Consider the following 27603-nt stretch of genomic DNA (forward strand, 5'->3'; position numbering starts at 1 on the left):
TGATGATTTGGGACATAAATGTGATTTATTAACCCTTAAAGTTCCAACATTACACATATTCATTAATCTCACAGCTGCATGTTCCAGTATTTAATGAGTCAAACAGGATACGTCTTCAACTTATATGATTCATTTACAGAACAGAGCACAGAGTCGACCTGGAAATGAAACCTTTTGTTCAAACATTATGAAAACACAGACTTTAGTTGTTTGATTTCAAAGCCTGAATTCTGCTGCAGCACAGTGTTGTGAGTTTTAAGATTCTTACAAAATGTTTAACAATAGAGAAACACCTGAGAACTGAAGATGTTGGTAGGAGACTTTCTGCTACTGTAAGTTCAGCTCTTTTGAAAGAAATGGATCCACCTCACAGAGAGCAGCGATCAGAGCTGACCTGGCGTCTCTTCCTTTTCCTCGCACCATGTTGATAACCTGTCGTGCTTTCTCTGCTCTGTTCAGTGTTCCGGCAGACTCCATTTCATCATCATTTATGACCCCACGCTGCAGGAGTTTATCCAGCAGCTGGTGTATAACAGGTTCAGACACACCCTCAATAAACTGTGTCCGAACAGACTTCAGCTTTGTTTCTGCAGGGACACTCGGAGTCTCTGCCGGACCAGGACCTGGAAGATGAAGAAGTACCTGTGTTCAATAACCAGCTGAGAGCTCATAGAGGTGACAAGAACAGGACCAAAATAAAATGCTGCACCCACAGAGCAGCAGCAGGAGCTCTGATTTAGAGCTACAAATCAGAATTATTTTCATTACTGAACACCACAACATTTTGTAGGCTGACACAGAGCTGTGGGTGCCAATCCGAAGGCTTCCTTTTTTGCTGGATCATCCAGTGAACAGCAGTCATTGAGTACTATTTCAAATGTGACAACACGACCAATAAAACAATTCTTGTTTTTTGCCCCTTGTTTACCATATGATGATGTTGATAGGTCAGATTTTTTGAGTGGCAGTGCATTCCACAAATGCCAGATTGTGAGCAGCTCCTCCTCTTTCACTCAGTCTACAGTCTGTGCTGCTGCACAGAGGAACAGAAGCCTACTGTCCGCTAGTTAGCTGCCTTTAATGCAAGTTAAGATAAAAACCCTGGTGAAGCAAAGCAGTTTGCTTAACTTTGTCACAAAAAGATGTTGTGAGGAGCAGGAGGAAGAGAATTCAGCTCAAGTTGAGTGATCATTCTCAACCCAGACACCTCCCCCCTGTGTGTGTGTGTGTGTGCGTGTATGTGTGTGTGGTTTATGTGCCGCTGTGCAAAGTTCAGGTGTCATTTTCAACATTACTGAGCACTAGTGCAGTGCCTGTTCAGAACAGGCTGGTTTCGCAATACCTAAAGATTACAGTGTGTGTTCCATAAACTGTCCATATTTCCACTTCTTGACTTCACGGGCAGAAGAAGCAAATCAATGTAGAAGCAATGTTGTTTATGAGATACTTTTTATATCCCCAGCAAACATACAGAGATTCCTTGCTTTATATGGAGAGATGTATTTCAAGAATCCTATAAACACTCTTCTAACCATATAGATAAAAATATTTAATCCACTGAATTATGAGAAAAACCCTTTTAACCATTTAACCATTTTCCCAAATTTCAACTCAGTTTCCTATCCAGGTACCTAACAGGCTGCCATCTTTGTTTTTATTCAGAAAGGAAATTGCTTAAAAATATTTTCCATTAGTCAGCAGACCAAATATTTTTCATCCAGATTTATCTAAAATACATCTTTTTTCTTTCTTAAATACAACCTCTCAGAATTCTGTAACATTGTCTGAAGGCTGCATAACAAATCCAGAAGTGGATCTTTGATTCATTATTTGAGCAATAATGTCTTGTGGATTGTAGATTGTAACTGAGGTCTAAAATCTGACATGAGGTGAAGTTCTGCTGCAGCAGAGTGAAAGATTTACCTGTTAGATTCACAACACGTTTCCACACTGGTCTAACCTTTTTGTCTTTGACCATCAAAGTCACTTCCTCTTGGTTTATGGGGAGGAAAACCTCAAATGTTGGATGGAAATTTGGAAGATACTCTGGGCAAAATTGTTCATGCTGAAAACAAGAAACAAAGGGTAATTTTCATCCCTGTTGTAAAAAATGTATCTCGTACTCTGATTGTGAATCTATTTTCCAAAATTGTACATAAAATAATTAAGATTGTAACCATTAGAAGTGTTTTAGAACTGACTCACCTCAGGCTGTATTGTGGAGGCCTCATCACAGTGAACACTGTAACTTTGACCATTGATGAGATTACAGTCAGAAGAGCTCTCAATGTACTCAGCTTCTCCTTGTTTGGCTTTAACCTTCAGTGATAAGACATTTTTATTATGGCGTTTATTCTCAGATAGACAGTGACTTCTCTGCATTATTCATATTCTGTTCTTGTACATGCTGGACATCTATAGATGAATCTAGACGAGTTGTAGGTGGAAGTAAACAAGCCTCCGTCACTGTAATGTTTGTAAAGGATTTCCCTTTTTACCTGTCCAGGAGATCCTGTAGAAGCAGTTTTATGTTGAAAATATAGATAAAGTTATATGTTAATTATTTAAGTTTCTTGTGAAAATATTATTCTGAGAAAATATCTCAGAATAACATGAAAAATATCTTGTTAAAACAAGAAAAGTTTATAATAAAAAACTGAGCAAATATTTATTTTGTCATGGTGGCAGCAACACACTGCCATATGGAATACCTAGATATTTAATTTTATATTAATCTAGCCCACTATTCAATATTCACACCAGCTGGTGCTGGTATCACAAGTGACACTGTGACAGACAATAATGTACTCCAGAGATAACCCAGAAAAAAATTAAAAACGAAAGAGCAATCTGAAGATTTCCAGTTCAGATCATTATTATTCTGAATTATTCTTACTACAGCTTGATAAGGTTTGGTAACAGGTATAGAGGAGTGAGGTGTAGCTGACTGTTCAGCCTGTTGTGGAAACAGCTGTGGTTTAAAGCATGAGTTCAGGCTGATGGTAAGCACATACTGTATGACAGATAGTTTTATCTCGTCCAGAGGAATGTTGTCCTGCAGCAGAAATACATTGAGTATTCAATGATGTCTGCCTGGAGGTCAGAGGAACAGCAGAACCCAGCCATTAATTCGTATTGTGATGTTCAGAAATATAGCGAGATCCCAGACCAGGCCAAAGGCAGAGAGATGAGGGACGTTCACAACCACATGAGTGTCTGTAATCTCCAGCGGCTCCAGGATGCTTATTCCATCATCAGCGATGTGGGCGACAGACAGCAGACCTTCAGGGGGCGGAGCTGTGAAAACACAAATTTATTTTATTAACAACAACCTCATTATAATGTTAGTGCTCATTTTATTTGATTTCTAGGACACTCAGTCTGGTGAGTGAAGAATTAAACAGTTTCCCAGGTCGGTCAAATCATCCAACATGACTGTCAGTGTTGGTGGGTGGGAAGTCTGTTAGTGTCGGTGCACTAACAGGAGACTTATCGTTGTTTTAATAAAACTCACAAAGCACAATAATCAGCTTACCATCCATGGTTTCACAGTGTGGCAGCTGGAGCTGACTGACAGCACTGTCAGGTGAAATATTCTGCATCTTATGTTTTGGTTACCTGTATGAAATGTTTGCAAACTCAGTCAGCACTTTGGGTCTGAAGTCCTAAAATGTAGAAAGTGACAACATTAGTTACAGAAACTGACCACCTGGACATGAACCTCACTGCTTCAGTTTCTACTCCACCTGCACTCTGTACTGTTTATTCATCACTTGGTTTGATTATCACTAGTTGTTCACGATTAAATGATCAGTTGCTCTTTAACTTTACATTCTTCAGTGAAAGATCCTGCAGGACTACGTTGGACAGCAGCTGGTGGTTTCACAGACGAGGAGGCAGAAATGAATTATGAGGAGTTTCTGATGGAGGAGGAAGGAGCAGCGAGTGAGAGGAGAGGAAACGAGGAGAGTTTAGATGTAAGGAGTATTAACCTCTGGAGGAACCTGAGTCTGATCAATAACAAATTAATAAACATTTTAAAGTAGAAAATGGACATTTGTATTGACTCTACCTCTCTGAACAACCTCTCTGGATCATCAGGATCCAGCTGATCCTCTCTGTTGTCCTCAGACACATTGAGGGTTGTGTTGGATGTGGACGGTCCTGAGAAGCAGACACACAGCAGATGTTAAACTCACTTCTGGACATCCTTGTGGTCCAGTGGGTTAGACTCATACAGAAAGCTGCAACATAAAGTCACAATTTAAGGCTGGACAGAGACTTTCGCTACATGTTTCCTGTTAGTCTCTACTAGAAAACCTTCCAGTAAAAATGGCAAAGAAATACTGTAAAAAGGTTCAGACAAAGCACATCAGTCATTTTTCAGTCAAAACCACGTTTTAACAAAAAAATTCACCCTAAAACCAAAGTTACATTCGATTTACAAAATGTCCATTAAGTGTTTTTACTGTATTATTTAAATCATTGCAGTGAAGAAAAGTTTCTTGTTTTGCACAAACTGTCAACAAACATTTTAATTCATCATTCCATGACTTTGGACATTTGAACACAAGGACAAAATCCTGTCCTGAGATCAAATGTCCAGGAATACAAACAAGTACTATTTGAATCATCGTTTTGTACGCTAAAAATAGAAATGGCTAACGTGTCAGCTTGCAGTCAAGCTAGTTCACATGAGGTGAAAAAATGGCTGGTGGTACTGGGACGGTTGTAACGCCTTGTTACAACCGTCCCTAAACCAAGTTTCATTTATGGGAGGCCTACATAAACTGGATGGACAGACAGACAGATAGATAGATAGCAAATTAAAGATATGATAATATACCATCAATGATTTTGAGGACATTATAAAAGGAACAACCACTTTTATTATTGATTGTCCAGTTTCTTGGCTGTTTTAACATTGACAAGAGACGATGATGACGCACCGGCAACATTAGCTACGTTAGCTAGCTAGCACGTTTATTTACCTTTCTTTTTTCTTTCTCTCCCTCTCTGCCCCATCTTCCATCTTGCTGCTCAGTCATTTAGCCTCTACATGCACTTACTGCCAAAAGAAACATGTAACTACTAACTTTTCCTTTCCTTCTCTCTCTCTCTAATTCTCCCGCCTGGCTGTCACAGCGCGCAGGGCCTGTTGAGTTCAGGGTCAAAAAAAAAAAAAAAAAAAAATCTGCGGTGATCCCGATTGCCAGTCCGGGCCTGATGGTTACATTGCAGGACCAGCCTTCAAAATTACGTCACTACCTGACAAGAGTTCATTCATGTTTTCCACAGTTGCATCCACAATCTTTCAATAATCCAATGATGACTCCCCATATCACCCACAGTGTGAAACCAGCCTCCAGGACTTCATGTGTATCTGTCCCATTACTTTTGAACGCCTGCAATTTAGGCACTATGTGTTAAAAGGTCTTAATCTCCCACACAGTTCTTTCTATGTTGACATAAACCTACTCAAATTAAAGCTGTGACTTTAATGTGGTATCAATTATTTTATCTTAAATTGAATGTGTTGAGGCACAGAGCCTGAAGAACTAAAAGTGTTTATCTGCTCAAATACTGTCTGGACTGTTTCTAAAATTATGAGAAATATAAAGAAACAGGTTGTTTATCCTCATAGATCTGTTGTCTGGATGTAATATCATGTTTGACTCTTCCTGTGACTGACCTTCTGCTCCTGAGCTGATGTTTGGCAACTTCCTTACCAGATCATTCCTGATAACTGCAGAAAAGGAAAAACCGGCACCAATCTGGTCCAGTAAAACTAGACCCAAAAACAACATGCTGGATCACTGGGGTTTGATGCATTGCCAGTCAGATGGTGGATGAAGGTAAAGGCCTTGGTGTACAGACCCCAGACCACCTTCATATTCATATTAATGACAAAGTGTGTCCACTGTAGGTCTGCTGGTCTCATTGAACCAGGACCTTTACAAGTACTGAGTTGATTTCTAAACATCTGGTGACTCACAAACAAGCTGCTGAATGCTTTTTTAAGTGATTTACTTATTTCGAGGCTCTCAGAATTCAGAGTTTTGATTGATTTTTAGTTTTTATTTTCAGTACTTTTTATCACATATTTATGAGATGTGTGATGTGTAGTAATGTTGAATTATTTGGTTCTGTACAGCAGCAGCTTTGTGTGTCAATAAAGTCTCATCTTATCTGTAACCAAGTGTGAAGTAGTTGAGAGTCCAAGAGGCTGTAAAAAGTTAAATGATCTCTTCTGGTTCTGGGGTTTCATCAGTGAGGAGGTTCAGGTATCTTGGGCTCTTGCTTCCCAGTAAGGGTAAGATGGAGAGTGAGACTAACAAATGACTGGTTGCAGCCAACAACAAGGATATGGCAGGTAAAAAAAAGGATCAGAGTTGTTGTTTTTTCATGTTTTCAGCCAGTTAACCAAATTTATTTCAGCTTGTGAATCATTAAAGAAATATTCTTTATGCTGCTGCTTTATCTTTTTTGATGGAGGTGGCTCCATAAAGAATGACAAATCAATCACTAACATTATTTTACATGTTTTTGTTAACACATTACTATTAATAGAACACTGTAACTCATAACTCATGTAATAATGTATGAAATGCATGTGACGCTGCTTTTCAGATTCCTTCCACTAACTTACCTTTTGGTTCTGGGCAGAAGTTTTGTAAATGCTGCACCAGATCATTCCTGTTGATCTTTTCTAAAACCTTCACGGTCAGCTTCAGATCTCCAGGACCCTGATGTTTCTGTATCATTGGATCCACTGTTTCCTGCCTTTCTGCTTTCTCCAGCTGAGCCACTGGGATGCCTTTAAAGCCCTCCAGGATGTTATCCTGCTCCAGGATAACATCCTGGAGGGCCTGCTTCTTGAACTTTAGAAAGTCATCTTCAGTTAAGTCTTGCAGAGTTTTCAAGAGCTCCTCTTTAAGTTTCACTATTATGCCTCCTGCTGAAAATAAGAGACATTTTAAATATGAAGGAAATGTATTCAGTTCTCATCTCATGACACTTTACCAGTATGACTTTTGTACATGTGCATATTAAATGTAAATCATCTACTGCTTGAACAAACAGGTCACAACTTTGGTTATTTTCATAGTTTCAGTCTTTCACCACTGCAGAACTCATGATAATCCACATAATCACATGAATTCTAGCTGAATACATTTACATCCTCTGAGAAAGCAAACAACAAATGTTTTGCAGCCACGTTCCAAGTGTGAGGCTTTTGGTGTCTGTGTTTCATATTAAATGGTTACATTTAATATTTACAGTACTTTCAGTGGACAGTATCATGTTTTTATGAAGTGCTGCCCTCTGCTGGTATTACAGCACATTTAAGGATAAATTTATATTTTTATCTCACATACCTCTACAGGAGTTCATGAATGGTAAGCTGATAACGTTGGACGCTGAGCTGTTTGTCCTGCGAAAACCTGAAGGGAAAATAATAATGATGAGATTCTACACTTCACCATCGTCATTCCTGGTGCTTAAACTGGAGGTCAGAGGTCAGCTGCTGATTATGTCATCCTGTCTTCTCTAGTTGAGCTAGATGCCAAAACCTGCAAGGCAAGTTTATTTATACAGCAAATTTCATACACAAAGGCAGTTTAAAGTGCTTTACACAATGTATAGTAGAGCATCATGATTGCCTCCTGTTTTCACATTTCCTGGAGTCTGCTCGACTTCTCTCCATCAGCTGAACATCAGGAAAGAAAGAAACTGTGGCTGTACCTCACAGCAAGTATTTTTTTCTCTGTCAGATGTCTCTGAACAAGACACTGTTGAAGGATTCTTCCTCTTACTGCCTTACATGGAATGAGCTTCTATTATACATTTTTTAAAAATTATCTTTTTTTTTTTTTTTTTTTTTTTACAGTTTTATGTGTCCTTGCTCACAGCTGGCCCAACATTCTCTAACCATCCAATCTCATCACTATGACCCCTTCAGACATAGAATCAGTAATACAGCCAGCGTCATGAATGCATAACTAAAGAGCACTCCACCATTCAGCATTGCTTTCCTATAACACTGTCAGATTCACGATGGACAGTTTATAAAACAGGATCGAAATAAATGCAGCAGAACCAGAGAGATCATATTTTTTATTTTACACATTCTTCTTTCCTGTCAAAACCTGGTGCCTACATTACCCACAATGCAATGCAACTCCATTCACTCCACTGCACAGATTGTGGTGTATTATGCTAGTAGCTGCTAATGTAGCCTGGAGCTGCTAGCTAGAGATGAGGAGCTACAAAGGTCTGCTAACATCACTTCTTTCTAACTCCAAACATTCAGATTTTTAAAAGTTTTATATTATATTATGGCTGAAACATAAACGTGTAGATGGTCATATGGGGATACTTTGGACTACTTTGTACACTGTTATCATCTAAATAAATGCATATATTTTTTAAATGATCATATAATCAAATTTGTAGGTAAAGTCCTAATCTGTAAAGTCAGTAGTTACTCTGTCAGATACATTTATTATCATTATTATTATTATTATTATTATTATTATTATTATTGTTGTTATTATATTTTTTAAGCATTTATTTTAATACATTTTCATAATTTCTATTTCTCATGTGCATTAGTCTCAGATGGTTTTGCTGTTTACTGTCTACATTTGCTCTGTCTTATTATCAGCTTGTCAGTTATCTGTGAAGCACTTTAAATTGTACTCACTTGTGTGAAAGGTCTTATACAAATAAAGTTTGATTGAATGATTCCTCTTGTTGGTCAGATGCTGCTGTAGATAAAGAGAGTCTAGCAAGGACTGAGAGTCTATCACCAAAAAGGAGGTTGTTCTCAGTTCGGACACAGTTTGTTGATGGAGTGTCTGATCTTATTCTAAACCAGCTGCAACTTTTTCAACAAGGTGTTATCAATGAAGAGGAAATGGAGTCAGCCAGAACAAAATCCAAGGCTTATAAGGCTCGAGCTGTGATTGACATGGTGAAAAACAGCAGCCAGATCATTCCTGATTACTGACTTGTGCAAGTTGGATCCACAGTTTTCCAAAACCCTGAACTTGAGCTGAAGTAGGAATGACTGTAAAGTCTGTAGTTGTGATATCATGATGCCATCTGGTGTTTTAAGTGGAGACAATCTTATATGAAATCATCTCAAAATCCCTGAGTGTTTGTCAGACGTTGTACTGTTACAAAGCAAACCAAGTGGGACCAGTTTCCTGGAAACAACCTCGTCCTGGTCCAAACTAGGTTTTCTCTGTCCGCTAAACTGACTCTGGAGAGTCTTCAGTAAACATTCATTGCAGTCCAGAACTAGTCTGGAGGATAAAAACAAACACTGACTTTAATCATGAATGGAGTGTTAAGGAGGCATGTTCTCACTCTACAATAAATGAATGTTCTCACAGAAGTTCAGGAATATTTAAATCATACACTCACTGCTGCAGGACAATGATCAGCTTATTCATCTGTCTGAGACTGAGCTGAAAACTTTCACAAAAATCTTTTTTTAGCATGTGTGTTTGTGTGTTCACATACAGAAGAATATTGTATAATATACTGGATCAACCCTTCAGCTGCAAGTTTTTTCCAGTTACTGTTCATGTTTGAAAGCTTCAGGTCCACATGTGGGACAAAATATTGTTTAGAGTGAGTGCAAACACAGAACTCCTCATTTGATTTCTTTAAACTAACAAACTGCCAAAGTTTGTCTGGATTAGTGTTTTCCAGATGATAAGAATGATGAAGTTATGAATACACTGAAAAACCTTTGAAGAGTTTTTGATTTATTTGTTAATTCTTTCTGCTTTTAAACTCCTCTATTTTTTACTGTACATTTTCTTTAAAGATCCTGTATATTTTACTGTTTCACTGTAATACAAATAATAAATGATTTTAACAGCTCTTTTTAATGTACTCAAATAAAGTCTAGATATATGTTAAACAGATGGTAAAACTGAGGGAATCAGGGTTGGTGGGATTTTAAAACCCCATCAATCCCCCAAATTCCTCCAGTTTAAACTCAACACTTTTACACAGGTTGTTGAGAAAGAAGAGTCTGTAGGTGGAAACGGGTTGATATTGGGAATGTGTTCTCAAACTTTCCACCACCACCATGTCGATCACCTGTCGTGCTTTCTCTGCTCTGGTCGGTGTTCCGGCAAACTCCATTTCTTCATCATTTATGATCTCAAGCTCCAGGAATTTATCCAGCAGCTTGTGTATATTAGCTACAGACACTCTATTAATAAAATTTGTCCGAACCTTCAATAGTAACTTCTCTGGTGGGATGCTGTCAGTTTTTGAGAGATACTTCTGCAGATTTTCCCTTCCTGGACCTGAAAGATAACCAGAGAAAAGACTGTTGTTTAATAACCCAACAGTCACTTTTAAACAGATATCTTAGAAATAATGAACATTTTAATAAAATCTCTACATGGCAGGAGATGGGGAGGGGCTATCTAGGTAGCCAGCAATTCGGAAACAACTTCTTAATAAAAAAAATGTCAAAGAAAAATTCTCATTTAAGCCATTAGATGTAAGAGTTCGCAAAAAATTAATCCACAAACCTTCTGTCTGGAGCAACAGTCTGTACCTCTCCCCTCAATGTTTGGGCATATTAACCACCTGTATGCCCATAAATCTGAGATGGCTAACATCATGCTTACGCTCATTAAAATGCAGAGCAACACTGCCACTTTTCACATAAATGGACACAGAGATAACCATCAGTTTAACCAACAGACAATCTGTGATGTCTGAGAAACCGTCGTCATTTATAACAAACCTTTTTCTAAAATGTATTTCAAGAATCCTAAAACACTCTTCCAAACCTCTGGGTGAAAACATTTAATCCACTGAATGATATAAAAGATTTTTAACCATTTTCCCAAATTTCAAGTTTCCTATCTAGGTAGCTGATGGGCTGCTCTTTGTTTTTATTTAGAAAGGAAATGGTACACTGTATGATGGAAATAAAAATCTTTAGTCAGCGGACAAAATATTTTTTCATCCAGATGTATCTAAAATACATCTTTTTTCTTTCTTAAATACAACCTCTCAGAATTCTGTAACATTGTCTGAAGGCTGCATAATAAATCCAGAAGTGGATCTTTGATTCATTATAAGAGCAATAATATCTTGTGGCTTGTGGATTGTAACTGAGGTCTAAACTCTGACATGAGGTGAAGTGCTGCTGCAGCAGGGTGGAAGCTTTACCTGTTACCTGAACTAAGTAACGACACATTTCTCTGTTCTCTGTTTCTGTTTTGCATCTTCAGGTTAGGCTAACCTATTGTTGCTAACTTTGGAGCTAACCCCTTTCACTTTTCCAACACTTGGGGAAACAAAAGATGTTGAGTGCAGTACGAGCTCAGTGGCTAACCAAGATCTGTAGGGACAGCTTCAGCCCTACGAAAAACACTCGAGTGTGCAGCAGGCATTTTCAGCCAGGAGACTTTGTAGTGACTGCTGGAGGACTGAGGAAATTACAGAAAGGAGCTATAACTGTTCTCTCTTCTCGCTTGTATCCCGGGACCGGAAGTGTACAAGCACACACTCAAGAAACCGGAAATAGAAATACGTCATCCCGTGCAACTAGCCCATTCCTAAACAGAGCTATCAATAGTTTCCTAGGTAATGACACAGAGGTTGACTGACATTTCAGAGCAGCGCTGCACAGAGGCTCCCAAATGCTATTGATTTCTGAATTAATGGATATTTGGCATTATTTTTGGCATTAAAAAAATGTTTTTTAGCCTCGTGGCAGGGGTTCTCATTGTTATAATTACAGGAGAAATGCTGATTCAGTAAACGTTCAGTACGCTCAGTAAACGCTCAGTAAACATTTAGTACAGTTATACCCAGCAGTCTCCATTAGTTTGGGCAAGGCCAAAGTTGTGAAAACAACGGGGGTGTTTTGAATACACCGATGTTTTCACAGATAATTTGTTAGTCTGTCCCTCCCACTGCAGGAAATAATGGATTAATCCTTGAAAGCTGTTGATGTAGCACTTCTCTCCTTATAAAAGTAACACAGCAACTATTCGACCAATGAGAATTTGGTCAGACAAGAGCATATCGACCAACTAATCGACCAGTCGACCAGGAGACTACAGCCTTACTTATTTGTGAATTGAACCTCCAAACCTTTTATTTACAGTTTTTTAACCAAATTCCTCCTTTGTACCTTTGCACTCTTATTGATTGTGATACTGAGTCTAATTCCCTGCCATCGTGACCTCACCCAGCAAGAAGCTGTGTTGACAAAGGATATACATGCAAACACACATTCCTAGTGGATTCCTTTGTAATGTGAATGCCCTATTTTTACAGTTTACCTCACAATTGTCACAACAAAAAAAATAGTTTCCACCATGATAACGTTCCAGAGATGTAAAATCTTGTCTGTATAACAAATCGCTGTGCAGTGTTTTGGCATCTGATAAACCTTCAAAAGCATGATTGGACTTCCTGGGTGGTATTTTATGTCTCACCTGTACCTAAACGCCCCACCAACACAGCCTCCTGTGATGGTTTAACTCAGGACTGTTTTCACTCTGAATCCCTGATAAGTGAGTTAATGCACCATGGTGCATTCAATGTGGAATAAAAACTGGTGGGCAGAGCTTAGTCAGAAACATACTTCACAGGGATCCACAGACTCAATTTCAACTAGTTGTCTTTAGATGTGTATTTTGTCATGTCACAATTGCAGTTTGAATTGGTTGTAGTGCCAACACTCACTTCCTTTATGTCTGTCAGGTGTAGCACTGTTTTGTCTGTCCTCCACCCTGCAGGAATAAATACAAACACAGCAGTTATCTGGACTGTCTTATGAAGAGGGTACAAATATTCAGACTTTCCAATCAAGCTGTGAGTTAATTTACACAAAGTGGAGAGTTAATCTGGACTTGTGTAGCATCCCAAAGCACAATATTAATATTTACACTCCAAATATACATCACTCTGAAAATTTCCTCGAAGGGAAGATTAAGTTCTCTTTTTATTTAAATTTATGTTAAGATATGCAAAAGTTCCTGCTCACATTAAGGTAAATTACTGAGCTGCATTTCTGCTTTCAATAGAAACAGTCTCTTACTTTAAGTCTGAGGATCTAGCTTCATCACTGAAGTCTAGAGGATGATGTTTGGACACACAGGTGGAACCTGGAGACTCTGATTTGTCCTGTTCCTCCATATAACCACTCATCTTTTGGTTTCCAGCCAATGTGACGAGTGAACCATTAGAATTGGAGAACCTAGACACATATAGACACTAAAATATTTCAGTCAGAGACACTTACATCAGGGAACTGACCATTTATAGCATATGAAATACAAGTAGAGTTACAGTTATAGTTAGAAGCTCATGAAAGAGCCAATGATGGTGAAGCATGAATGAAGCAGCTGATGTCAATCTGTTAATGAAAATGTGACTTCAGTGCTCTGCTCCATTCTCCTCTCACACCTTCACTAATGTAGGAAAGTATTCACTGCACCTGGAAATACTGAATCTTTGATTGCATGCTCACTGTATCATTCAAAATATCTCCTCTGAGACAAATAAATGGGCTCATCAACATGGACTGACTTCATCTCACTACTGACCTCAGAGTCCCCAGTCTACAGTGTGGACTCTCCAGAAAATCACGCAGCAGCTTCACCCCTGAATCCTGCAGCTTGTTTTTACAGAGATCCAGCTCTCTCAGATGGGAGGGGTTGGACTTCAGCGCTAAGGCCAGAAAAGCACAGCTGAACTTTGACAAACTGCAGCCCCACAATCTAAATAAAGAGTAAATGAGGTAGATACAAATCCATTTATAATCCAATCAGTTGTGTTCACGTTTTAAATGTGTAGTTCAACATTACTATGTCCTAAACAATAAGCTTTTCTCTAAAATGAGTAGAGTGACTTTTTCATTGTGCTATTGTGGATAATCGTCATGTCAGCCTTCTACTGACATCATCCAAATGTCACCACAACATTCAGACACCTTTTCATGTGAACACTGATTCATAAAAGACTTTAGACACCTGCATTGATCTCTGTGTGTGTTTGAGTGTGTGTGTGTTTTCTGAAGGATTATTATTCATTAAAATACATTAAAGAGTATAATAAACAAATATTTCTCTTTCAGCAAGTAAACTTTGTCAATTTAAAACAGGTATTAGTTGAGAGGATCTTCTTTATACAGATGTAACTCTTTACCAAAAATAATAAATATTATTAACAGTGGACATATTCTGGTTTCTTCAAGAAACATTTATGACTACAGTCTTAATTCTGTACAGTAAAAAAATTAAATATGGAAAAAAGGAAATCGATTTCATGGAGGAAAGTTACGAATGTACATAAATTAGGTTCAGTTGCTAAACATTAAAATCAACAATAGTAACAGACAGACAGTGAACTGACCTCAGAGTCTCCAGTTCACAGTGTGGACTCTCCAGAAAATCAAACAGCTTCTTCACTCCTGAATCCTGAAGCTTGTTGTCACTCAGACCCAGCTCTCTCAGATGGGAGGGGTTGGACTTCAGAGCTGAGGCCAGAGAGGCACAACTGCTCTTTCACAAACTGCAGCCCCACAATCTGAATAAAAAAAAAATGATGGCACTTTAGAAGGCAATGTTGAGATCATTCAGTGTTTCATGATCTGTTCAAAGTATGTAGAACAGTATATAAGAGTTCTCATTAATATTGTAGCAACCAGAGGATGTGGTCGCACTAACTATTCACAGATCTGACTGCAAGGGGTCACGGGACTGTTAATATTCAAGTTTGAATAATTTTTTTTAGTGATGTAAATTGTAAATTGTAAACTGACTGCATTTATACATCACTTTTTTAGTCTACCAACCTCTCAAAGTACTCTGTCAACATTCATCCTCTCACACAAACATAATACACTGTTGGCAGGGATTGCCATGCAAAGTGGCAACCTGCTCATCAGGAGCAATATAGCGCTTTTTATCCAAAGTGCTTTTACAGTGCTCACTCACCCAGTCACCCAAACACTCACAATTTGGTGTTCAGTATCTTGCCCAAGGACACTTCGACATAAACATTGGAGGAGCCGGGGATGGAATCCCAACCTTCTGATTAGTGGACAACCTGCTATACCTTGTAAGCCACAGTTTTTTTCATGTTCTGATTGTTGTGTTATGTGGTTTTCAGTGTTTGTGTGGCCAGGACATCGTTATGGTCTAACTAGCAATGTGACCACCCTGGCCAAGACTTCTGTAGTGACTGATGACCTCTGGCCAGTGTTCATGTTAAGTGTGTGTGTCTTCTGTTGTTAAATAAAACAGCATTTCCTGGGGTTGTGCGGTGTATGGGGCACAGGAATTGCTTTAAGAACTGAGATCTTTGCCCCATGACACATTCTTCCATGCAAGCTCACCACAATATTAATGATAACATGCTGCTACTTCAGTATAGATGTACTGACATCACCTCTTAAACTCTGCCAACTCCACCAGTGACTCCATCTTTACAAACTCATGTTGTGCAGCCAAACACAAGTAAAAAACCCACAGGAATGTACTTCAGATTCTACTCAAGATCCCAGTGTTTACAAAGACACCAAATATGTCAGGATAGATTTTGGGAAAGTAGGAGGAAAAGGATGTTCAATATATCTAAAATATTTACATGCAATGGAATGGTGTTGCCATAACAAAATCACTGCATCTTGTGTTTAAATATATCAGTCAGCATAAGCACTGCATAAGAAAAAAGCACTTTGAGTGGTCAGAGAGATTAGAAAGGCACTATGCAAGTACAGTCCATTTACCACATCTTCATAAAGTGTTGAAACAAGTGAATACTGGATATTATATTTGTTGCTGTCTGACTGAGTTTTTTGGTTTAAATTTAAAGTACAAATTTAAAGTGAATGTACAATATAATGTAAAAATCAAGAGTTTCAGAGGTTCAGAGTGAATTGTCCAGTGTAGATTTTTCTTGTTACGTGAAGGTTTTAAATGTGCATCTCAGCATTGCTCTGACACAGTCAATGGACTAAAACACTGAAGAAGAAAATAGACTTTACCCTTAAGATACCCAGTGTGAATCAGCATATCAGCTTAATGTCTGCAGTTTAATGTCACCATAATTGTCATTTGATATTAATCTCAGCACAGGAGTAAAAAATGATGTCTGACCTCAGAGTCTTCAGTCTACAGTGTGGACTCTCCAGAAAATCACAAAGCAGCATCACTCCTGAATCCTGAAGCTTGTTGTAGCTCAGCTCCAGCTCTCTCAGATGGGGGGGGGTTGGACTTCAGAGCTGAGACCAGAAAAGCACAATTGAATTTTGACAAACTACAGCCCCACAATCTGAAAAAAGAATAAATTATGTAGATAAAATCAATTTACAATCCAATCCGATGTGTCAACATTTTAAATTCAGCTACAGTTCAACATTACTATGTCCTAATCAATGAGCTTTTCATTAAAATGAGCAGAGTGACTTTGTCATTGTGTTATTGTGGATCATCTCAGTGTCACCCTTCTACAGAAATCATCCAAATGTCACCGCAGCATCCAGACACCTATTCATGTCAACACTGATTCATAAAAATACTACATTCATACTTTAAACATCTGCATTGATGTCTATGTTCCTCTGTGTATGTGTGTGTGTGTGTGTGTGTTCTGAAGGATCAATATCAATGATCAGACATTATTCATTAAAACACAATCAAATAAAAAAATATTTCTCCTTAAGCAAGTAAACTTGATCAATTTAAAACAGATATTAGTTGAGAAGATGTTCTTTATACAGATGTAACTCTTTACCAAAAAATATAAACATTAATTTACTTTAACAGCTAATGCTGGACATTTTCTAAAGTCTCTTCAAGAATCAGTCTTCTTTTATAACTGCAAAGAAAATTAACTTAATGGATGTAAGTTATGTATACTTTAACAACTAACAGTGGACTTATTCTAGTTTAATCAAGAATCATTTATAAATAAAGACTACATTTTGTATAGTAAAAATTGTAAATATGGAAAAAAGTAAATTTACTTATGGATGTAAGTTATGTATGTACATAAATTAGACTCAGTTGTTAAACATTAAGATCAACAATAGTAACAGTGAACTGACCCCAGAGTCTCCAGTCTACAATGTGGACTCTGCAGAAAATCACACAGCAGCTTCAATCCTGAATCCAGAAGCTCGTTGTAGCTCAGTTTCAGCTCTTTCAGAAGGGAGGGGTTGGACTTCAGAGCTGAGGCCAGAGAAGCACAGCTGCTCTCTGACAAACTGCAGTCACTTAATCTGAATAAAGAATAAATTACGTAGATAAAAATCTGTTTATAATCCAAGCAGATGTGTTCAGGTTTTAAATATGTTGTTCAACACCACTATGTCCTAATAAATGAGCTTTTCATTAAAATGAGCAGAGTGAGTGTCCTCATCAATTAGTGTGTTTGCATTCTATTCACTGTCGTTACTGGTTACTGTAAATCCTTGTGTACATGCAACGGATTAGTAATCACAATTCTACACTAAACCCGTCCATATTCCGTAAGCGATGCTCACCGATTTGAACTGTATTAGTGAGAGAAGACTCTGCTTTCTGACTTTTTGTTTTGTGTTTTTGGTGTGATTGTTTGTGTTGGAGCAGACTGACAGCACAGTTAGAGGACAGAGAGCTTTTCCTCACAACGTGAAAGTGTCTGAATTCAACAAATATTTAAATGTTTAGCACTGGAAACCAACTTAATTGGAATTCTAAAGGCTGCTTTGTGTTAGTTTCAGTTTTAGTTGGACTTCAGGTAGACTTATTTTAAATATGAGGATGCATCGCTTTGTGTAATTATATCTGCTTTCATCCAGCTGCTCTGCTGTTACTTTCTCTGTCTGCAGTCTTTTATTCTGCACATACTCACATGTAAAAAGCTGATATATAACAGAGAAATCAGAACTCTCCAGGAGAAATCTACCTGTGGAAACCAAGTGTCTGTAATCCCCTGACCCTGATTACAGAAACCAGGTTTCTTGGTTGTCGCTGGGTAGATAAAAATCCATTTATAATCCAATCAGATGTGCTCAGGTTTTAAATGTGTAGTTCAACGTTACTATGTCCTCATCAATAAGCTCTTACCTAAAATGAGTATAATGACTTTGTCATTGTGTTATTGTGGATCACCATAATATCAGCCTTATACAGACATCATCCAAAGGTCAGCATAATGTTCAGACACCAATTCATGTTAACACTGATCTGTTTGTGTCCCTCTGTGTGTATGTGTGTGTGTATGTGTGTTCTGAATGATCAATATCAATGATAAGACAGTTTTCATTAAAACACATTAAAATTAATGTAAGCCAAAAAGCTAATATAAATATGAAAAACATAAAAACATATTTAATGGATGCAAGTTATGTAAATGTAAATTAGGTTGGGTTGTTAAACATCAAGGTCGAAGGAACAGTCAGTGAACTGACCTCAGAGTCTCCAGTCTACAGTGTGGACTCTCCAGAAAATCACACAGTAGCTTGACGTCTAATTCCTGCAGCTCATTGTCACTCAGATCCAACTCTCTCAGGTGGGTGGGGTTGGACTTCAGAACTGAGGCCAGAGAAGCACTGCTGATTTCTGACAAACTGCAGCCTTCCAAGCTGAATAAAGAATAAATGATGTAGATAAAAATCCATTTATAATCCAATCAGATGTTTTCAGGTTTTCAATGTATAGTTATAGTACTATGTCCTCATCAATGAGCTTTTACCTAAAATGAGTAGAGTGACTTTATCATTGTGTTATTGTGGATCATCATAATGTCAGCCTTCTAAAGACATCATCCAAATATCACCACAACATTCAGACACCTATTCACGTCAACACTGATTCATAAAGTGCTACTAGACTTAGCAGACCTATCAACCCTGAATGAAATATTTGAGTACCACTTCGACGACCTAGATGCATCAGAAGTGAATCACTGCTGTTTGCACAATCATTGTACATAATTTGTATATATTTAGCATTTAAACACAAAAAAGTGAGAGATAGTTTGTTTACATAATATCTGCAGATGCCAATACTGTTAGTTGGTAATTTATGCCTGTTTATCCATTTGTCTTTCACCTGCCTAAACACAGAGGACCAAGGAACACAGTTTCACTCAGGCTACACACTAACCCACCAATACCGCTACATTTATATAGTTTCTATTGTTTACTCCTGCACAATAATCAAACTTTAGATGAATTTGATTTTTGAAAATATGATTTTCAGCTAATTTGAAAAGATGATGAAAATGTAGCTGTAACACCCTAACCAGCCTAAACAGTCTATTTTGTGGCTATGGTGAAATAAAGCTGGTTAATACAATTGTTCTTATTATAGGAATGCTATTACTTAATGGTATAGTGATCCAATAACATGGCTATTGAAACTATAGAAGAAATCACAACTCTCCTTACATATTGTACTTAATTTGCAATGGGAGGTGCTTCGTTTCTTTGAAAAATTTTTTGAAGTTATATACTACACAGTGCCTACACACACTCAAGTTCTCTCCCCTCCATTCTAGAATGTAACCACTGTGAAACAATCAGAAAATAACGTTTTATTGATCTGATTCACCGGCTTTCTTGCTACCAGCGCTCCCTCTCTTCATTCGCTATCTAGCTTACTCTACCACAGCTGCTCTCTCTCTTTCTCTCTCTTTTCCAAAAATGAGTCTGGAAGCCGACAGCAAAGTCTAACCTTACTTTAAACATTGTCAAATAAAGAGAAATGTCCCCTCCTCCTCCTATTAGTGTCTTTGTACTGCCTCATGGCAGGGTTTAGCTCTGATCAGTCTGATTTCCGGCTGTGATCGGCCACCACAGTGTGAGGCTGGGTTGCATTTCTCCAAAAATTTACTCTGATCAACTTTCTTGCCGCAGGCTGGTATGGCACCACTGCAGCCAAAACGCCCGCAGGCTAAACACACCAGCCCCATTCAATTGAATGGGAGGACTGGCATTTTCGCTGTACTGCTTGATTTGGTCTGAATACAGCCTAAGTCTTCCCCTAAATTTACTGCTGGCTATTGTGCAACCTGCACTGCACACTGGTTAAGTTAAAATAATGAAAACTTCTGTGTCAGCGATACAGCAGTTGAAAAGACAGCAATATGTTATGTAGCCCCAAAGTTAGCAACAACCTGTTAGCTACGCTGTTAGCTAATGTTTGTACTACTGAATCACAGGCATTCATGGTTAGAACACTTGTTTTATCAGTCAAATGTATATCAAACCTGTGAGTGCTATAGCTCATTTTGTTCAGAAAACCTATGACCTTCCAGTCAATATAATCTCACAAGCAAGCAGACATATCTGAGAGCTTGACAGGTGAAACAGAAATACATGGGCTTTACTGATTTGGGAGGCTTCCACGTTCACACAGTGTGGCATGATACTGATATTAAAAGCTATTGTATAAGGTAAACTGTCATTAGTCAATTTGTTTTATTGATGGAGAGCAAGTGGGTAGCTCCCGGTCTGAAAAGTGAAGCCAATGTACCTTAAACCTGCATTCTTTCTGATGGCCAGCAGGGGGTGACTCCACTGTTTGCAAAAATAAGTACAATTCTATGACCCTACTTTCCTAATGAGTTTATGGTCTCAATCACTAAATCAAGTTTTGCATACAGCATGAGGTTCATTTAGTAAATTATGGTCCCATTTAAAGTAAAATAGAAGTTAAAGCAGCGTATGCTTTAGGGGGTGGCTACCTTGTGATTAACAAGTTGGTACCACTGCAACAACGTTGATTATGTAATGTAACCATGGTGTAACCCCAGATTCATAGAGTATAAGTGTATGCAAAATGCGTACAGGTTGGCAGGTCTGACTCAGTCAAGTCTGTAATTAATCAATAAGAAATCAGACATGTTGCTCTAAAAATCTGTTTATTATTTATTACATGAACTCCTTCTTCCTGCATTTGAAACAGCTCAAGAATGTGACTAAATACAACTGACATTATTTTGGCTGTAAACAAGTAGAGAACTATTTTAACTATAATAGGAATTTTATATTATTAATATTTGAAGAACTAAACTACTAATCTACACTGATTTATAATGCTAATCACATCTAGACTTACCGAGCCTTTCTGGAGTTCCTCACAGCTGAGATCAGTCTCTGTCTTCCCTCCTCTGATGTGTTGTACTTCTCCAGGTCCAACTCATCGAGAACCTCCTCTGACATCTGCAGCATGTAGGCCAGAGCTGAGCAGTGAATATCAGAGAGTTTCTTCTCTGATCTGTTCTCTGTCTTCAGGAACTCTTGGATCTCCTGATGTACTGAGCGGTCATTCATCTCCATCAGACAGTGGAAAATGTTGATGCTTCTGTCAGGAGAGATATCGTACATGCTCATTGTTTTCAGGTTGTAAATGACTCTCTGGATGGTCTCTGGACTGGTCTCTGTCTGACCCAGCAGGTCTCCTAAGAGACTCTGGTTGGACTGCAGGGAGAGGCCATGAAGGAAGCGAACAAACAGGTCCAAGTGGCCATTTTTACTTTTGAGAGATTTCTTCAAGGCCCCCTTCAGGAAGTCATCCAGAGATGAGTCACAGTAGTCTTCTTCCAGGAAGTCCTTCAGTACCTCTGTGTTCCTGCTTGTGTAACAGTGGTACATGTAGACTGCAGCCAGAAACTCCTGAATACTCATATGAACAAAGCAGTAGACTCTTTTCTTGAAGATCACATTCTCTCTTTTGAAGATCTCTATACAAACTCCTGATAACATCAAGGCCTCTGTGACATCAAGACCACACTGTTCCAGGTCTTTTTGGTAGAACATGCTGTTGCCTTTCTCCAGTTGTTCAAACGCCAGCCTCCCCAGCTTCAGAAGAACTTCCATGTCAGCCTCCGTCAGCTCCTGTGGACTCGGCTCATGTTCCTCATCATATTTGTGCTTCTTTCTCTTTGTCTGAACCAACAGGAAGTGCAAGTACATGTTAGTCAGGATCTCGGGCAGCTCTCCTCTCTGGTCTGTAGTCAACATGTGCTCCAGAACTGTAGCAGTGATCCAGCAGAAAAGTGGGATGTCACACATGATGTGGAGGCTCCTGAATGTCTTGATGTGTGAGATGATTCTGCTGGAAAGCTCTTTATCACTGAATCTCCTCCTGAAGTACTCCTCCTTCTGGATGTCAGTGAAGCCTCGTACTTCTGTTACCCTGTCAACACAGGTAGGAGGGATCAGATTGGCTGCTGCAGGTCGGGAAGTTATCCAGACGTGAGCCAAGGGAAGCAGATTCCCCATGATGAGGTTTGTCAACAGCATGTTGACCGACGACTTCTGTTTGACATCAGACACGACCTCAGCGTTGTTGAAATCCAGTGAAAGTCGGCTTTCATCCAGGCTGTCAAAGATGAACAAAACTTTATAGTCAGTGAGCTTCTCTGCTGTGACCTTCTGTAATGTTGGATGGAAATAATGGATCAGCATGAGGAGACTGTACTTTGATCAAGTTCATCTCCCTGAACGAAAGCAGAATCACCAGACTGAAATCTTGGTTTTCCAAGCCCTCTGCCCAGTCCAGAGTGAACTTCTGCACTGAGAAGGTTTTTCCAATGCCAGCTATGCCGTTCGTCAGAACGACTCTGATGTGTTTCTGTTGGTCAGGTGAGACTTTAAAGATATCATGGCACTTGATTGGAGTGTCATGGAGGGTCTCCATCTTGGAAGCTGTTTCAACCTGCCACACCTCATGTTGGATATTAACATCTTCACTCTGACCCTCTGTGATGTAGAGCTCAGAGAAGATCATGTTGAGGAGGGTTCCACTTCCTGCATCATCAGTTCCTTCAGTCACATATTGACATCTCCTCCTCAGACTGATCTTATATTTATATGACACCTCCTGCAGATCACTTTCTGCTGAAAGAGAAGAAAAATATAGATTTGAACATCTATCAGTGTGTTTACATGCACTTACGTAAATCAGGTTACTCAGAGAAACCAGGTTACGTGAGTTATCAGGGAAAGTGTTAACATTCACAGTAGTAACCTGGTTACTGTAAATCTGTGTGTACAAGCAACAAATCAGTGATCAGATTTCTCCTCTACACTGACCTCATTCTCAAAGCATGACTTTATTATTTTATCTTTATTAGTGGTAGAAGATGTTGTTAGTCCTGTCTTTTTGTTCTGTTTTGCTCCGTTTGTCTGAGTCAGAACTTTTCCTCACAACATGAATGTGTCTGCATTCAAAAAACGGTAAAATGTTAAGTGGTGGAAACCAACTTTAGACTTCTAGAGGATACTTTGTTTTAGTTTAAGCTTTAGTTGGACTTAAAACACAAACTCCTTTCATTCAGCTGCTTCATTTTCCCTATTTACAGTCTTTTATTAAGTACATGTTACATGTATACATGGCAAAGAAATTGATGTTCTCCAGGAGAAATCTACTAGAGGAAAATAAATATAATAAAATAATATATTTAATTTGTACTCCATATTTAATTCATAGTGACACTCAGTTTCTCTGATCCACAACCCGGATTACAGTAACCAATAACAGGTACTTGTAGGACCACCCATCAGAATTACATCACTGCCCACCTGACGAGAGTTCATTCATGTTTTGCACAGTTGCACCCACAATCTTTCAATAATCCAATGATGACTCCCTAAATTACCTGCACAGTGTGAAAACAGCCTCCAGGAAGTACTAAGTACTGTATATCACAGAGCTGTCAGTGTCTGTTGGTCAGTGGAGGAGATATTACCAGATTTACTATGGGCATCATTTCATGTAGTTATATGATTGTTTAATCTGACTTCATGTGTATCTCTCCAATTACTTTTGAACTCATGCTATTTAGGCACTATGTTTTAAAAGGTCTATATCTCCCACACAGTTCTTTCTATGTTGACATAAACCTAATCAAATTAAAGCTGAGACTTTAATGTAGAATTAGTTATTTTATTTGGTGCTGAAGCACAGAGCTCGAAGAACAAACAATGTGTAACTGTCCAAACACTTCTAAACACACACATCTAAACTTATGACAGATATAAAGAGACAGGGTGTTTCTCCTTATGGATCTGGTGTCTGGATGTGATGTCATGTTTGTCTCTTCCTGTGACTGACCTTCTGCTCCTGAGCCGATGTTTGGCAACCTCCTCACCAGATCATTCCTGCTGATCTTCTTTAAAATGCTCTTGATCACTTCCACAGCTCCAGAAAATTTAAAATTCTGCACCATTAGATCCACCATGTCCCGCCTCTCTGCCCTCGACAGCTGGCTCTCTTTGATGGGTGGGATGTCGCCCACCTTTTCATACTTCAGGCACCACTTGAATTTCTTTAATTCATCATCTATTAAATCATCCAGAATGTTGAGGAGGTCCATCTCCGTCATCTTGGCGCTCTGGTAAAATCAGAGAAGATTGATAAGAAAACAGTTGTATTTCTGTCTGTCTGCCAGTAGAAACTCATTCTGTGTTGCTACTGGATCTGACTGATTGGACAAAAAGCCCAGTTTGGCAGCAGTCCTTTAAGTGTCAGAGAAACTCAAGAGGATCTTCAGTAAAAATGTCTCACCACAAGTCTACTCAGAAGCTGTTCCGGGGCTTTCTATTGGATGGAGTTTCCTCAGTTACCACAGAAATGTATGTGTTAAAGTTGACATTTTTCCAGCTTAAATGTTAAGAATAAAAGTTCATTTTTAAACAATAGTTGACTAAGAAATCTCACCACAAGGTCCAGTTAGTCTTCTGCTTTCACAAGTCACCTGTTTGTTGTGGTTCAGTGAACTCTGGTGTCTTTACATGTTTTGATTGGTTTGTTAACACTGGTGTGAACGCTGTCAACCATGAGTGCCTGAAAATGAGTGTCTAGTCTCAAAGTGCACTCTGTGTGTTTTTTTGTTCTGTGAAAGCAAAAAGGACAAACCACAGGATTTTAACAGTAGGCTACATTTGTGATTTCGTCATTAATTAAAAATTAAACTACTGCTAAATCCATCTGCTGAACGCAAAAATGTCAAGGAAGTGATCTTATAAGTGATCTGCAAGCCAGCAGTTTCCCAATTAAAACCTGAGTGAAAGAAGTGAAACAAAGTGACTATCCTCCTGTTATATCACACTTTTTCATCCTTCCTGTCTGTCTCTCGTTATAATAAATCAGGTTCTAGTCTAACTAATTATGGGTGTCGCAGTTATTATATGAGGGTGGGACAAGTCCCACCAAACTTTTGAAATTATTAGTTTAGACCCCCCCACTTTTACCATGTTTTTACCATGACGAAAATCAGTGCATGGGTCTATCCATTCTGCTGTGTCATTCCACTTGCTTTTTGAGAATATGCTGAAATCAGTGACATTCCACCATGTTGTTACTACTACCTTGCAGCCAGAGAGAGTTCCTACATAGCATCCACACACATAAACACTAGCGCACCACTAACATTAGCTAGTCATTGATGACCATGAGTTATGGTGGGTCACACTGTCACCACAAAATGTTCAGGAAACTACAAACTTACCGAAAACCAAAGCTTGGCATTTAACTAAATGTTTGTATTTTGTTTGCTTGTTGCTTATCGTCTTCTCATTTTTGTTCCAAAGTCTCTATACAGACTGACAGCAGTCTCGCTGTTCAGTTAGCCAAAGTTGGGTATACATGAGGGCCTGTGCCACAAAGCTGTTATGATGTTATCCAGCTAACTGGATGGATTTATTCACAAACACTCCTCAAACCTATAACACTTATGAATTTAAGACTATTACTTTTCATGAAAGGTGGCAGATGACTGTTATGTCACAAAACCACAGCAACACAACTGCTCTCTCTCTGGGAATATTTACTGGGATCTGCAGTAACACAGAGTGCGCAAGGACAATAAACATCAAGGAACCCCTCGTGGACAGGTGTCTCTCTCTGCTTCTCTCAGTTACATCTCTGACTCTACGGTATACATCACGTACATTGGACACATAACCAGAGGTAACAACTTTATGGAAACAGTATAATTGTGTAGTAACCTGAGCTACAATGAGTAACATGATGGTATAGTGGAATTAAAGGCATACCTGCAGCAATACACAGAGCACAGGGACAATAAACATCAAGGAACCTCTCGTTGACAGGTGTCTATCTCACAAGGGTTTATAAAACAACATAAAATTATCAAAATGAATAAATAAAATCTGTTCTACCCACCATCTTTACACTGCAGGATATAATACCAACATAAATATTTAAGTTAACAATACAAACAAACGTCATGTGTGGCTTCTAGAACAAAAACTACATTTCCCATAATGCTTTGGGTATCAGCGCGCGAACAGCACAGCTTGCATAAACTTTAAAGAAAATCCTGCTCAACTCTACAGAGACAACACAGCAAAATTACATTTTACAATACTCTCAGTTCCCTGCATTCATACATTAACCTCATACTACACTTAGAGCGCAACAAACCCAACAATTATCTGAACTCTGCATCGGCGTACCTACTTCTTTAAGTCACATCTCCGACTAAGAGAAACACATATTGCTTCCGTAAACAACCGCGGACTGAGCTACTTCCGCCATTTACCAAAATAAAAGAATTTCAAAAATAATTACAAAGAAGGATTAGTACCATTAAAATAACTCCCATACGTTAATAACTGAAAATAAATACATTATAAGAGAACAGTTGTGTTTCTGTCTGTTTACGTTAATACCAACTGAAAAGACAAGTGAGACATACAGGATATTATTCACTAACTTAAAGTTTGCTGAAATAACAAAACCACTTCGCTGCACTTATTGATGCCTTTTGTCATGAAATGTTACCCTAAATATTAATATGGAGAGCCTTTTGGTTGCAGTATTATGTGTGTAAAAATGTGTGTGTGTAAACAAAGCCACCAAGATAACTGGCTGACAACATAATCCAGCTCTGAGACACAGGCCTCAGATCCTGTGATTCTTCATATAGTAGAAATGATTGGAAGCTGAATGTAGTTGATTGGAGAATGCATCGGGGCACTTTGACTACAGTTGTCCTCTTCACTTTACGTATTGATCTGATAACATTAAAGATGTATTTAATAGAAATTGCAATTGCATGCAATCATAAGGAGATCCTTACTTTTAAATAAACAATGAGTGGTTATTATTAAAGACGGCTCTCAATTAGTCATCAAATCAATTTCTTCACTTTTAGCTTTTTAATATCTTAAATTATGTGATCTGCCAACCATATACATATGTATATGTGGTGTATATATAGACAGATGACAAAATAAAGGAAAAACTGGTCCAGGTCTGAATGCTGGACCCCTACAGTGAGGGGGTCTGGGGGCTCTGTTATGCTGTGGGGGGCAATTGCTGGCATGGTTTGGGTCCGCTTGTTTCCTTAGAGGCAAGGGTCACTGCTAATCAATACTAACTAGTTGTGAGTGATTGGCTTTATCCTGTGATGAAACATTTCTATCCTGATGGGAGTGGTCTCTTCCAGGATGACAATGAAGTCACCAGATCTCAACCCAGCACATCACAACACCACATGAGGGAATATCTTTATGAACAATGGTGTTCATCCCTCCAGAAGAGATCAGAGACTGTAGAATCAATGGCCAAGGCTTTGTCCTCC

General features: G+C 38.6%; 1 protein-coding gene, 1 long non-coding RNA gene and 1 pseudogene across 2 annotated transcripts; all 3 read right to left on the minus strand.

The window, feature by feature from the left end:
* LOC122972285 (caspase recruitment domain-containing protein 18-like) lies at positions 1–13638 on the minus strand. The gene is made up of 5 exons (XM_044339288.1): positions 13602–13638; positions 13094–13252; positions 12739–12785; positions 10111–10331; positions 1–423 (listed from the first exon to the last, which is right to left on the minus strand). The coding sequence occupies exons 2-5, from the start codon at positions 13201–13203 to the stop codon at positions 328–330; spliced, it is 474 nt and encodes a 157-aa protein (XP_044195223.1). The 5' UTR covers positions 13204–13252; positions 13602–13638; the 3' UTR covers positions 1–327.
* LOC122972294 lies at positions 537–5742 on the minus strand. The gene is made up of 7 exons (XR_006399703.1): positions 5693–5742; positions 4073–4164; positions 3619–3665; positions 3015–3297; positions 2206–2319; positions 1924–2065; positions 537–623 (listed from the first exon to the last, which is right to left on the minus strand). It is a non-coding gene; the product is annotated as an uncharacterized LOC122972294 (long non-coding RNA).
* Positions 6627–26491, minus strand: LOC122972976 (annotated as a pseudogene).
* Positions 26492–27603: the final 1112 nt, after the last annotated feature.

This window comes from Thunnus albacares, chromosome 21 (assembly GCF_914725855.1).
Source record: "Thunnus albacares chromosome 21, fThuAlb1.1, whole genome shotgun sequence".
NCBI lineage: Eukaryota > Metazoa > Chordata > Actinopteri > Scombriformes > Scombridae > Thunnus > Thunnus albacares.